The sequence below is a fragment of the Cryptomeria japonica genome, chromosome 6 (assembly GCF_030272615.1).
Source record: "Cryptomeria japonica chromosome 6, Sugi_1.0, whole genome shotgun sequence".
Classification (NCBI taxonomy): domain Eukaryota; kingdom Viridiplantae; phylum Streptophyta; class Pinopsida; order Cupressales; family Cupressaceae; genus Cryptomeria; species Cryptomeria japonica.
Window position 1 is genome coordinate 593,127,217 of NC_081410.1, and position 15,107 is coordinate 593,142,323.

The 15,107-nt window shown below is 36.9% G+C and overlaps 1 protein-coding gene across 1 annotated transcript; it reads left to right on the forward strand.

Annotated features, from left to right (window-relative positions):
* Positions 1–1,143: 1,143 nt before the first annotated feature.
* On the forward strand, positions 1,144–5,370 carry LOC131876722 (uncharacterized). The gene is made up of 5 exons (XM_059222187.1): positions 1,144–1,261; positions 3,280–3,302; positions 3,526–3,933; positions 4,030–5,007; positions 5,236–5,370. Exons 1-5 carry the CDS (start codon positions 1,144–1,146, stop codon positions 5,368–5,370), a joined length of 1,662 nt encoding a protein of 553 aa, XP_059078170.1.
* Positions 5,371–15,107: the final 9,737 nt, after the last annotated feature.

Consider the following 15,107-nt stretch of genomic DNA (forward strand, 5'->3'; position numbering starts at 1 on the left):
GAATTGCAGCGTATGTCGGTGATACAAGAATGTATGCACAGAAAAGGATCTAAACCAGCAAAAGGTGCTATTCTTAGATCAATCCAACCGTTGTTCTCTATCCCCTACAATAGTAAAATCCCTTAACCGGGGGGGAAGCTCTAACAAGCTTCTTTGTATAAATCCTCTAACAAGGTGATTCATTAATTTGGATCTAAATCCTCCACTTAGGTTACCTTTAACCAGGTATAGCTCCTAACAGGGCTTGAGATCTCTAATAGGTTCTTCTCCTAACAGAGCATTTGTAGACCTTAACCGGTTAGTTATCTATACTGCAGATAGTTAACTTGTGAGTTCCATCTCACCATGGTTTTTCCCAGTTGGGTTTTCCACGTATAAATCTTTGTGTTATGGTGAATATTTTTCTTGTTGTGAATACTTTTATAACACTTTGGATTATATGCAAAATCATTGGTAAATTGGTTAAATGTTTTTACCGGTCTGCAATTAAAGTGTTACTGTTTTTGCTTTCACTAATTCACCCCCCCCCTCTCAGTGCTTTATAAGTTTATCAATTGGTATGAGAACCTGACTTCCTTGAGGCTTAACCGCTTGGAAGGAAACCCTAAAGCCATCATGGGAGAAATGAGTTACATAGAACTCTCACAACGACTTGCAAAGACTGAACAGGCCTTTGATGAGCTCAAGGTGAAATACAAGGCTTCACAAGCAAAGAGAAGAGAATTGGCAAAGTAGCTAATGGAAATCTCTGAAAAGAGTTCATCGGATGAAGCTAACGTGGACACACTGGCCCATAAAGTGGGAAAACTTAATAGAGACAAGTCAAAGCTGAGAAAGGAACTGAAAGCTTTAACCATTAGAATGAGTCAAGAGTTGGAAAATAGGAGAAGTGTTGAAGACCAGATCAAAGATAAGGAGCATGAAATCTTCAAGATGAATCAAGAAGTTGGAACCGTAACTGCATATCTCCAAGAGGATAAGGAAGAAAAAGCAGAGATTTAGACAAATCTAGATGCGGCTATATCTCTTAATGAAACCCTTAAGAAGACAAATTAGGTTCTTTCCAAAGAACTTAAAGATACCAAGGAAATCCTTGCCAAACTCAATAGAAGCACAACTGGACTTGATGAGCAACTGGAGTCTATGAGACAGAAAATTGACACCACTGGATTGGGATATTCATCATTTGAGAAAGGTGAATCTTCTAAAACAAAGGATACTTCACCAAAAGACAAATTGGTATCTGAAAGCATGAAATCAGGTAAGAAGAACTGTAAACCAGTTTGTTTTAACTGTCACAAATTAGGACATATTGCAAATGTTTGTAGAAGCAGATTTGAGGAGAACACAAGTTATAGACCTAACACTAGATATGTGTCTAGAAGATTTGAAGGTTAGTGTTATACATGCAATATGTATGGGCATAGATCAGTTGAATGCAGATATGGAGCAAATAACCTAGCACCTCATATGAGCTCAAGACATGTTGGTGGTTGGAGAAGGAATTATGATAACCGGAGAAACATAAATTGGCAAAAACCTTATATCAACTAGTTTAGTCCCTATGAGATGGAGAAAGGAACTAATGTGATTTGCACAATTTGCAACAACTATGGATATGTGGCTATGAACTGCAGAAGAAGAACATGAAGAGGCAATGCAGGACCTTGGAGAGCATCTGGAATGGCCTTCTATCATTGTCATAAACTAGGACACATTGCTAAGTTTTGCAAAATGCAAAAGAACAAACCGGTAAGTCACTCTGCAGATCGGAAAGGGAAGAAGACAATAGATGTTGAAGATACCATAGCCGAGATGAATAGGATCTGGAAGAAGAAAAGTGATGACAAAGCATCAGAGGATTCTAATACTTCACCTAGTGTGGAGAATCCTACACCGACAAACTGATTTTCTCAACAAGCTTAGGGGAGCATATCGGTAAATCCATTTTTGGACCCCCTGAAGACAGCATGGTAAGCAAATTTTGTATTTTGAGTTGAAATATAAGAATTTTGATATTTCTATCAATCGATTTCTAAGGACTATCAATCGGTTGGTATACCTATCGGTAAAAGCAAGTATGTCAAGTGGTAACTAGGGTTTTTCACCCTATCGATAGTGCAATAAATGCAGTAGGTAAAGTAAATAAAAAGCAGTTTTGCTAAGTCATTTTTACCTTATTGCATTTGAAGAGCATTTTGTGAGCGCTTGCAAAGCGAAACAGTTCATTCCCAGCAAATTGTGAACGAATTTGAATAGCGGATTGAGAAGTTGGATCAGATTTGAGCAAAGTAAAGAGAATCGAGTGTGCAAGCAAGAGAGCAACCAGAAACCCTAGCAACGTGAAGGAAACAAGGTATTTGGTCAATCTCCTCTCTCGAATCAAAGTTATTTGGAATGACATCATCATCAACACCTTCAAAGAGTCTTTTCATCACTGTTGAAGCCATTGAATCAATGGAGTCGGACAAGATAGAAATGTACAATGCATTATTGTAGGTACCCAAAGGAGTTTTGGTTAAAGGAGATTTGTCCAGTTATATAGATTGCAAGATTAAAGATTCAACTTCATTGGCAATCTATTCCTAGCTGAAATCTATGTGCAACAAGAACGAGAAGATTAAAACTGAGTACATTAGGGTTCATGAGAAAGGCTTTCACAATGCGGTTTATTTTCTTGAGGAATTTGAGGAAGAGCACTTCAGAATCATCCTCAGCCGCGTTCATGGAGGAAACATGTATTTAGACAGGTCACATTCTATCACCAAGCAGGTCGTTCATGATGTGACCAAATTCTCCCAAACCGACAAAGTTCCCAAGTTGAGGAAAATTTCGAAGGATACTGTTATTCAACTGACAAAGACCACTTGTGATGGTCATGCAATGTCTATCAATATCATTGAAGATGAAGGAGTAAAATATGCTACAATGGTTATCGGTTACAGGATATTTCATTCTAGCTGAATGAATAGTGTGCCATCGGCTGCCGTACATGTTGCCTACCAGATGATAAAGGAAAATGTAGATTATGATCTGTGTGAGGCAATGCAGAGTCAGTTAATGTTGAATCTGGAATCAATCAAGAAGGACAACAATCAGAAGTTCAAGTCTGGGCAACTTTTGATCAGTTTGTTTTTCTATTTTTAGAACTTTATTCCTAGTATTGGAGATATCCAATGGTCAAAAGATACACCTATTTCAGCTCAGATTAAAAATAGTATAAAGGTTGTTAAGAACACATTTCCAATTGCTATGAATAATTATTTCAATGAATTTCAGAAGAAAATGAGTATGAGAATGAGGTTATCGGATGAAGTGGTCAAACATTTTGAAAATGACATTTGTTTCACAGTGACCATCGATTTCTACCTAATGGAAGTTGTAGAACCTAGCAAAGAAGAGATGGAGAAAATGAGTTATGAAGTCAGTTATGACTTATTGATCGGTTATGCCAACAACCTCTTGGCATCACCTAAGGACGCTAAGAAGAAGAGATTGGGTACATATCAAGAAATAATTGCATAGGCACAGCCCAGTGATGAGAAGGAGAAAAAGAAGAAAGATGATCAAGCAGTTTCAGTGTTAACCAATACAAGGGTAACAAGGAGCACTCAATCCAAGAAGGAACTGGAACCAAAAGTGTATGCAAAGAAGCCGACTGCCACCAAGAAGAGAGGAAAACATCTTATCTTACCAGAAGAACCTGAGGAAACAGAGTCCAAGGAAAATAAGAATTTGCTGAAGGAAACTGGTAGGAAATCTAAACCAGTAGGGGAAATCCCTAAACAAAATATTCCTATTGATATTGCATCTTTCAAGCCTATGAGTCATTTTGAGAGGACTATGAAAATTTTAAAAAGAAAGCAATTAGATGATATAAAGGATTATTTTGATTCTTTTGATGATATTCAAAAACAAGAAGTGGTACAAGAGGTAATTAAATACCTATGTCAATATAACTGATTATCACATGAAATTCTAAAGGAAATTTCTGATTCTTTGAATTTAATTCTGGAAAATAAATGGAAGTTGATCATAGATCAAGATCAAGAGATTATAGACAAAAATTTTGTTCAATACTTTCCTGAATTGTCTCTTGAAGAGTTATTAGAAATGCTTTCTAAACACAAGGGACAATTTCATACAAGAGCAAGGAGACTTAGCCTATTTGAAGGAAAAATTCAGGTAGTAGAAGATGATACTCATCAAACTGCCAAAGATATTCTGAGAATGAATGAACAATTAAAGAATTGTCACAATAAACTTGGTCAGACTAAAACCGGAGCTCCACTGGAGCTGGAAACTGAAGAAATTCTTTTACCAAATGAAATCTACACTAACAAGGATAAAAATGACACTAAATCACCACCAATCATATTCTTTGTTGATGATACTAAAGATAATCAGGGTATTATTAATACAATTGGTACCAATAATGAGCCGGATAAGGAAAAAGAACAGGAACCGAGAAAGGGAACAGAGGAAGTAAAGGAAGTGGAAAAAGAGAAAGACCAAGAAAAGGATAAGGAACTAGTAAAGACATCTAAAGAACAGGGAAATCAAGAGACAAATAACGGACATAAAACCAGTAATGAGGATCAAAAGCAAGATGCAATTGAACCTAGTTCACCTAAAAACATTGTCATACCTGATGATGCAGATGAGCTGATGAAGTTGTTATTGGAAATTCAGGCTAAAGCAAAGAAAATGAAAATCAAGAAGGAGGAGGTTCTCCAGACCACAATAGATGTATTGTCAAATCTCCTACCGGATGTTGACATTTCAGGTATTTCAAACCCAATAAAGCAACTTGATATTCTATGTACATCTATTACTGATCAAGTCAACACTTTGGAGGAAACAACACAGGTGAATGTTGAGAAAGAATATAGGAAGAAGAAATCAGCAGAGTTGATCAAGTGTATTGACACCGACCGGGCGAGTCTTGTACATAACAAAGATGAAATCTCTATTGCCATGACTGGAGGCCACAAGATTTTGAGCAAAGTATGCCAAAGTGATTTGGTTTTTGAAGATTTAATAAAATCATGAGAGAAAATTGATGTAGGACTAAAAGGTTACATAGAATATTTTAAGCTTCCTTATGATTCATTTATCACTTATGGACAGACTATTGAGTCATACCGACACCAGTTAGCAAAGTTAGAGGCTGAAACAACAAAAAGGTCAAAAACCTTATAGGAGCTTCAAATGGTTTTATTGCCAAAATTACAGGCACTGCAAAGGAGCTTTATGCATACTGATGCAATACTACCCACACCGGAGATGGGCACTCTGGACATAATGGAGGAACTGGCGTTTCAGTTAAGGACTCAACTGGAGATTACTGCCACGTTATTGGAGACATGATCTATTGACCTTACTATTGTGCAAAAAGACTTTAAATCTGTATTTGATAAGCTTTCTCAGTTGTAGACATTTCTATTTAACTCCTCTATGTTTTTACTAATGCAAATTTGATTATGATGCTTTATCTATTCATGTTTTTGCATATCTTTGTCATTCGTGTCAAAGGAGTAATATATGTGAAAACTTTGTATGTAATCGTGTATGATAACAAAGGGAGAATCTTATGCTAAGGGGGAGTCTTTAGAGTCTCTACATTTTTGTAAGCACACTTAGTTGTCAAAAATTTTCCTAAGTGTTGTCGTCAATGCCAATGGGAGAGAATGATGGCTTGATGATGATTTTTGTATTTCATGACTTCATGTGTTGTCATTGATGGCACATATGTTCTAATTGTCATAGTCATCTTAGTATACCAATTAAGATAAATGAGTACTATTGAGTCATTGTATTAACTGGTATTATATGTATAGTGGAAGTCTAACCGGTATGCAGATGTCTAAGTCGGTATATATAGATAAGTAAATCGGTTTTGATCAGTTCCAGAGTTACCAGATCTAAGATACAACAGATAAAGTCAAGGAGGAGGGTGGAGACAATCGACCAGTATGAATTCAAAGTGAATCGGTTTGTGAGTTAATATTTTACTTGAAGTGATCAACACTGAACCGGTATCGGTGTTCTAACCGGTTTTCCCAGTTTGTGTGATGAGTTATCACTAACTGTGATGTGTTACCACTGGCCGACACTATGGTGATGATTTGTGTCATGTTAAGGAAGATTGTCCCGATTCATTGAACCTAGGAAATTGTGTCAAGGTTTAGGAGCCGACATGAAATCTAATATCTATATAAAGACATTGTGATGAGTTATTTCAACTATAAGATACAAGTTCTGATATGAGTTGAAGTAGATGCGCTTTGTTGAAGGAATTGCATAGTATGTCGGTGATCCAGTAATGTATGCGTAGAAAACGATCTAAACCAGCAAAAGGTGCTATTCTTATATCAATCCAACCGTTGTTCTCTATCCACTACATGAGTAAAATCCCTTAACCGGGGGGGAAGCTCTAACAAGCTTCTTTGTATAAATCCTCTAACAAGGTGATTCATTAATTTGGATCTAAATTCTCCACTTAGGTTACCTTTAACTAGGTATAGCTCCTAACAGGGCTTGAGATCTCTAACAAGATCTGCTCCTAAAAGAGCATTTGTAGACCTTAACTGGTCAGTTATCTATACTGTAGATAGTTAACTTGTGAGTTCCATCTCACCGTGGTTTTTCCCAGTTGGGTTTTTCACGTATAAATATTTGTGTTATGGTGAATATTTTGCTTGTGGTGAATACTTTTATAATGGTTTGGATTATATGCAAAGTCATTGGTAAATTGGTTAAATGTTTTTACCGGTCTGCAATTAAAGTGTTACTGTTTTTGCTTTCATTGATTCACCCCCCCCCCCCCTCAGTGCTTTTATAAGTTTATCACACACAACTTAACACTTTTCACCAACTCAACACCAACTGTCAAACTATCAGGAAGATAGATCCTCTTTCATACACCTTCATCACATCTCACTTTCTTTCGCTCATACAAACACACCATTTACAATACCCAAGCATCACAATATATATCATCCTCTCAAATGCAAAGTTTCCCAAGGTCAGATAAGCAACTTATTTGAACACAATTCAAATTAGATTGGCACTAAACACTCTTGTGGTGGAGAAGAATGTAAAGTGGACCACAATACATCTTAATCATGACCAAAATAATCATCAAACATGTTATACAAAAGTTCATAATCATCAGAGCAACAAATAGAATGCAAACACCTGAGGTCGACCAAACCAAGAGTAAAAAACCATCGAACTTGAAAATCATGCTTCTGAAGCCCAAGATCGCATGCCAACTGAATAGAATGAAGCTAAGGACATTAACAGCCTTACTCCAAAACCACAATGTCAGAAACCATAACACGAAGAAATGTGGAGGATGCATTTCACATGAAAAACTATCAAATACTATCACTCAAATTGGTAAATATAACCTCCTCATCATAGCAATTTGGAGCACCAAATCTAGAATATAGCACCTCCAAACATGGCTAAACAACATTTCCAAACCGCAATAATAGATATGCAACATAGAATATATGCAGAGCAAACTACCTGTTGGCAACAACAATGAAGCAAAATTGAGAGTGGGGGGTGAATCAGTTTTCATCGAAAAATCAAACTTAACCTTAAATGCAAATTAGATAAACTGTAGTAACAACAAGGATAAGAAAATTGACAGCACAATACACAACACCAAGAATTTGACGTGGAAAACCCAGTTAATGGAAAAATCACGGTGGGAACCTACCCACAATAAGATGATACTCTATAGTAGTATGTGAAAATATTACAATGGGGAATGCACATGCATTTAGACACACTGTCTAAAGATCATTGCTCGAGATATAATAACCCGGAAGGCTACAACCCTCAGGGAAGTCTCACTGACTTACAATAAGATTCAGACTACAATTCGAAAGGAATGAACGTAATAATAGCATATGCTAATGCTTGATGACAGTTCCGGTTAAGCACATTTGTTTGCTTAGCACAATACACCACACCAAAGGATAAATTCGCTCAAGAACCACATATACCACTCTCTGATAATGCAGACACTACATCTATATCCAAATTACATGACAGCATCACCTATATATATATATATATATATATATATATATATATATATAGATCATCAACCTTGTCAACAAGGCCGACCAAACCCTCAACTCATAATTATAAAATTACATCACACGATACAAAGATCGACCACCGAACCAATATGATGATATACATGATATAACATGGACCTAAATCAAATCTCCAAACACGCAACACCACTAGAAATTACGGCAAGATCAACCGCAACACGCTACAGCACCAAGAAATCCGCATAACACAAAGAATATCACCAAATCAACAAAATCACCAATAACACGCACAATGATCAATACGGACGACCAAAAAAAATAGGATACGATAAGGAAACATCAACAAGCACATTAGAACCATCTGCAATAGCTACACCAACACCACTTATCAAATCCTCATCTATCAACATCTGAAATTCAAGAACACTCAAACAACAACAACTCGAACTAGAAAGATAGCTTGTGTAGGACCAAATCACGAACCATCTAAAATGTAGATACACATGAACATCCCAAACAATCTCCCAAAATCATAACTCAAGATATGATCACACCAGAATATACCAGAGGAAATAGCGAACTCTGCAAAGTACTAATCATAAAAACCAAACTGCAAACCAGATCAATTAAATCACAAGGATATGTTGACATCAATGACAACAACATATCCTAGTAGTAGTAATGTCCAACAATCTCCCCCTTTGGCATTCGTGGCAACATATGGATGTGAAAAACAGTCAATGCAAAGAAAGAAAACATCTCCAACAAACTCTCCCTAAGACCAAGCTCACCAATAGCAGATAGGACAGTTTTTCACATGCTTTCTCTCCCCCTTTGACAACAATGACAAAGGTTCTCAAAACATAAAACCAAATTCTCTCTCTTATATAAACAAATCAGCTTAACTGAACCACAAGCAAACTACTCCACCAGAGGAGCAACATAAGTTCATCAATCCACAAAAAGATAAGAATGTGAAGTCCATTGGATTGATGCAACTCAATGCATCTAGTTCCCATTAGGAGGGGTGGATACCCCTAACTTGTCTCTCAAATAGACAAATATGTCTGCAGGCAAAGGCTTTGTGAAAATATCAGCAATTTGTTCCTTTGTAGACACATACTCCAGCTTCCTCTTCACTAACTTTTTCTCTCAAGAAATGATACTTGATTGATACATGCTTAGTTTTTTAATGTGGCACCAAATTCTTTGACATATTAATAACACTGGAATTATCACAGTATATGATAGTAGTTTCATCATAGATAACTTTGATATCCTTCAACATTTGTTTCATCCAAACTACCTGAGTGCAGTTACTAGTAGCAACAATGTACTCAAATTTAGCAGTAGATAGGGAAACTGAATCTTGTTTCTTACTAGTCCATGAAACCAATTTCTTACCCAAAAAGAATGCACCACCAGAGGTACTCTTTTAGTCATCAACATCACCAGCCCAATCAGCATTAGTGTAAGCACATAGCATGAAATCATCATTCCTCGGATACCATAAACCATGTTCCTTTCAAGTATCTGAATATCCTCTTTACAACAGTGACATGACTCTGTTTCAGATCAGCTTGATATCTAGCAGCCGTGCACACAACATGCATAATGTCAGGTCTAGTCTGAGTCAGGTATAACAATCCACCAACCATAGATCTATACAAGGTCTGATTAGCTTTTGGAAATTCATCATTTTTAGATGATTTGCAGCCAGTCACCATACGAGTTCCAACCGGTTTAGAATCTTCTAACCCAAACTTCTTCAGTAATTCCTTCACATATTTATCTTGAGATATAAAAATACCTTTTCCAGTCTGTGAAATCTACAAACCTAAGAAAAATTTCATTTCTCCTATAATAGGCATTTCAAATTATTTCTGCATATCATCGGTAAACTTCATACTCAAGTTATCATCTCCTCCAAAGATAATGTCATCAACAAAAACTTCAACAATCAAGATGTTATCATTCTCAATCTTGAAATATAGATTACTATCAGCAGTACCTTTATTAATTCCTAACTTCAGCAAATACTTATCCAATCTAGCATACCAGGCTCTAGGGGCTTGTTTCAATCCATAAAGAGCTTTCTTCAGTTTGCGTACCATATCTCCATCATCCAATAATGAAAATCCATCAGGTTGCTCAATGTAGACTTCTTCTTCAAGATCACCATTCAAAAACACTAACTTCACATCCATTTGATATACCTTGAAATCCTTGTAGGCAGCATATGCAAGCAATAGTCTAATAGCTTCAAGTCTATGTACTGGAGCAAAAGTCTCCTCATAATCAATCCCTTCTTTCTGTCAATATCCTTTGCATACCAATCTTGCTTTATTTCTGATAATTTCATCGACTTCATTCAATTTGTTCCTGAATACCCATATAGTACCAATCACATTCTTGTCTTTAGGTCTAGGCACAAGCTCCCATGTGATATTCTTTTCAATCTGATTCAATTCTTCTTCCATAGCCCTCATCCAATTTTCATCTTTGCAAGCCTCAACAACATCTTTAGGTTCAATTTTAGAAATGAAACATACCTCTTGAGCAACTAGTCTTTTCCTAGTCATCACACCTTTATTGTTATCACTAATGATCTGATTTTTAGAATGATTCAATCTTACATACCTTGGAGTCTTCTAATTATTTTGATTTTCAGGTTCTTGCACCTCTCTACCAGTAGCAGCAATATCCGGGTGAACAACTTCTACCAGACCATTTTGCTTCAATTCTTCAGTCCGATTTATTGTTAAAACAACATCCTGATCATCATCATATTCGCATTCTCTAATCTCTTTTCCATAGTTATCATCAACCTTCACATTTGCACTTTCCACTATCATTCTCAATCTCTCATTGTAGCACCAGTAGGCTTTTCTCTATATTGAATATCCCAAAAAAATTCCTTCATCACTTCTTGCATTAAACTTTCTTAAATCCTCATCTCTCTTGATGTAACATTTGCTTTTAAAAATTGTGAAATGTTTCACAATAGGAACATGACCAAACCATAGATCATAAGGAGTCTTATCGGTATCACCTTTTATATGAACTCAGTTGAATGTGTAAACAACAGTGCTAGCAACTTCTCTCTAGTAGATCTTCAGAACATTACCTTCAATCAGCATAGTCCTTGCAACATCCAAGATAGTCTTGTTCCTTCTTTCAACAACTCCATTCTGATGTGGGGTTCTAGGAGAAGATAATTGTCTTCTAATTCCATGTTTCTCACAAAATGAGTCAAACTCACCGGAACTCAATTCTCTTCGTCTGTCAGATCTCGGACATTTCATCTTCAATCCTATCTCATTCTCAACCTTTGCTTTGAATATCTTGAATTTGTCCAATGCTTCTGATTTTTCCCTCAAAAAGGCAACCCACATCATCCTAGAATAATCATCAATAAATAACATGAAATATATGTAACCTTGCACACTTCTTATTGCAGTAGGTTCACATAGGTCAGTATGTACAAGATCTAGCAATCCATGAGATGTATATTGTTTACTCTTGAAAGAAATCCTTGTTTGCTTACCCATTTGACATTCCTTACATATCGGATTAGCAGGCTTAACAATTTTAGGCAAATCTCTAGCAGCTTGAGTAGAACTGTTGAACACAATGTACCACTGAGAGGGGGCTGAATTAGTGGTTCCTAAAATCTTTTCATTTTAAACCAAGCCTTGAGTAGCGGTTAACAACCTAAACACTAAGCAATCAAATTGGTAAGATATGAGAAGATATTAAAAGAGGCAAACATACAAATGCATAACCTACAACACCATATGTTGTTAGACAGTTCAAATAACCGGAAGACAACTGAGAGGGGGGGGGGAATCAGTTGTCACTAGATTACTGAAACCTTAAGCAATACATGAATGTATAAACCAATTACCGAAATAGCAGATAAACCAATTAAGCATGAACAACAATCAGAGAATAAATACCATCCACATGACACCAAGATTTGTACATGGAAAACCCGGTAAAGGGAAAAACCACAATGGGAAGCCTACCCACAGTCAGATAATACTTCTGCAGTAAGTATGTGATTACAATTGAGGGGTCTGCACTTGCAGGAAGGCCAACAGCCTAGAGCACACTGCTCATCACAAAAGGAGTCTCACTGACTACATAGAAATTCAGACTACAATCTGGAAGAATGAATGAACTACAATGATAGCATCTCCTATTCCTGAATACAGTTCCGGCTAAGCTCAATACCAGAGGACTAAATCCTCTTACATAAACCCAACTCGATCACCAATGATCGACCAAATCCTCTACCTGAATGATTATTACATTATTGGCTCCTATTTCATTCCACATCCCTTACACACATTCCATAGCACGATCTACAATGATTATTACATTATTCGCTCCTATTTGATTCCATATCCCTTATACGCATTCCATACCATGATCTACAATGAGATCTTACATCATATATATACAAACCCTTGACCACAAACAATAAGGTCGGCCACCAGACAATAAATCAATTACATAATTACAAAACATGTTAGCTTGAGACCAAACAAATAATGTCCAACCCATAAGATATCCCGAAAACACATCGAGAAATCCAATCCACATGTTATATTAAGTCGATCCATAACCTAGATAATATCGGGATCCAATATAGGTCCACACATGTTAAGGCAATGATCCCAATCAACTAAGTCTCGAACACGATCACTATCAGCATCCTAAATCTCCACTAGAAGCTGCACCAACTTCACTTATGCATAACATCAAAGATCTTCAACAAAGCTATGCCAGTGAAACCCTCGCCGGAACAACAAACCAAGCTTGCCAGCATACAGGATAGCATCCGATCACCAGATCAAAACCAATTGATTGAACATGAATAAGAGTAAGGCAATTCCATAACCCAGACATATCAGAGCACACCAGATCTAATCCAACCAGAAACCAAACATCTTACCGGGACCATAAGGATACCGATAAAGCAACCAAAATATCTAGTATTGACATCAATGACAAAACATCAATGCAACACATAATCAATTCCTCCAAATGGCCAACAATCTCTCCCTTTGGTATTGATGACAACACTAGATGTGAAAAACATCCAAGTGCCAAGAAATGACAAACAAGTCTCCCCCAATGGAAGACAACCAACAATCTCCCACTCAAAGATATAGCAATGAAGTTCTGAAACAAAGACCAAGCTCCCTCTGTGAATGATATCTCTATAAAGCTCTGTTTTTCACATATATCTCTCCCCTTGTGACATCAATGCCAGAAATCTAACAAAAATATCAAAGCAAAAACAAAAACCATTGAATCACAAAGCTAACTACTCCCCCTGAGCAGTAGCATCCCCACATCAATCTGGAAAGAATGATATCTCTGATAATGCATACCAGACTTATGCCAAATAACATCAATCGGTTCTTTGTCGGAGGGCCAGAAACCCCTAATCTGTCTCTGAGGTGCTCAAATGATTCTTTAGGCAAAGGTTTAGCGAAAATGTCTGCAATCTGCTCTTTAGTGTTCACATAAACCAGTCTAACCTCATTTTCTTCCACCTTCTCCTTCAAAAAGTTATACTTGATAGATATGTGCTTTGTCTTAGAGTGAAATACTGGATTATTTGATATGTCTATAGTAGCAAAGTTATCATAGTGAATAACTACTGGTCCAATGCAATGCACTTTTATGTCCTTCAACATTTACTTTATCCATAGAACTTGTGTATAGTTAGTAGCAGCAACAACATACTCGACTTCAACAGTAGATAAAGAAGTACATGATTGTTTCTTGTTGATCCATGAAACCAACTTCTTTCCAAGAAATAAAGCTCCATCGGAAGTATTTTTCTAGTCATCAACATCACCTTCCCAATCTGCATCTGTATATGCACATAAAGTAAAGTCATCATCCTTAGGGTACCACAAACCATATTTAGATGTACCTTGCAAGTACCTAAAAATTCTTTTCACTGCACTCTCATGATTTTCTCTAGGATCACTTTGATATCTACATGCAATGCAAACAAAATTCATTATGTTAGGCCTAGTCTTAGTCAAATATGGCAGACCTCCAATCATAGACTTGTATCTTGTAGGATTTACCGGTGCAGATTCATCTTTCCTTGAAAATTTCTCACTTGAAACCATAGGATTACTTACCGGTTTAGAGCCTACCATACCAAATTTCTTCAACAATTCCCTAGAATACTTAGTTTTATGATGCAGAGTGGGCAACTAGAAGAATAGAAAACCCAAATTCACCCTTCTAGGCCTTGTCAAAGGCCTGTTACAACCCCACAACTAGGGTTCTACACACACCAATGCAACCAGTCACCTACTGCACTTCCTAAGGAGGGTTTGGACTTTTTAAAAACTAAGATAACTCGCCCTATCCTTACAACCAAGTTTAGAAGTCTCTTTTGTACACCCGGGTCAAGAAACCCCTATTTAGGCCTAATTCTACTAGCCCTGCTAGACCGGTATTTCCCACTTTGTTTAAAATTATTCCAAAACACTCTAGGAACAAATTACAGATTTGAGTACCCTTTTGGGCTTTACATCCAATCCCAAGAGATTAAGTCTTGGCTCTGCTCCAACACCCGTAAGAACCTACTGAGTTTACAAACCTAATAGGCCTAATTAGGCCTATTTTCCAAAGCAACTACTTGAAGATGGGTTTGCAGAACTAGACCAACCACTTGGACATGTTCCTATGTCCTCTAATAGCTAGGCCAAATCCACCATTAGACCGATCACCAAACACTCCCTAGGTGACTGTTTGTTTATTCCTCCTAGTAGGCTAGACTAAACACATTGTCTTGTTTAGCCTAGTTTTGGTGGAAACCACACCAACCCTCACTCGCAGATTCCACCCTTTTGAAATCTCAGTGTACACACCCCTAACTTGCATTTTCCAAAGGTCGTTGAATTCCTCAATGGAATTTTCAAGTTAGGGCCACATCTTGAGTGAAACCCAATGAACCAGGGTTTATAATGACAATTTTTGGTAAACTGACCA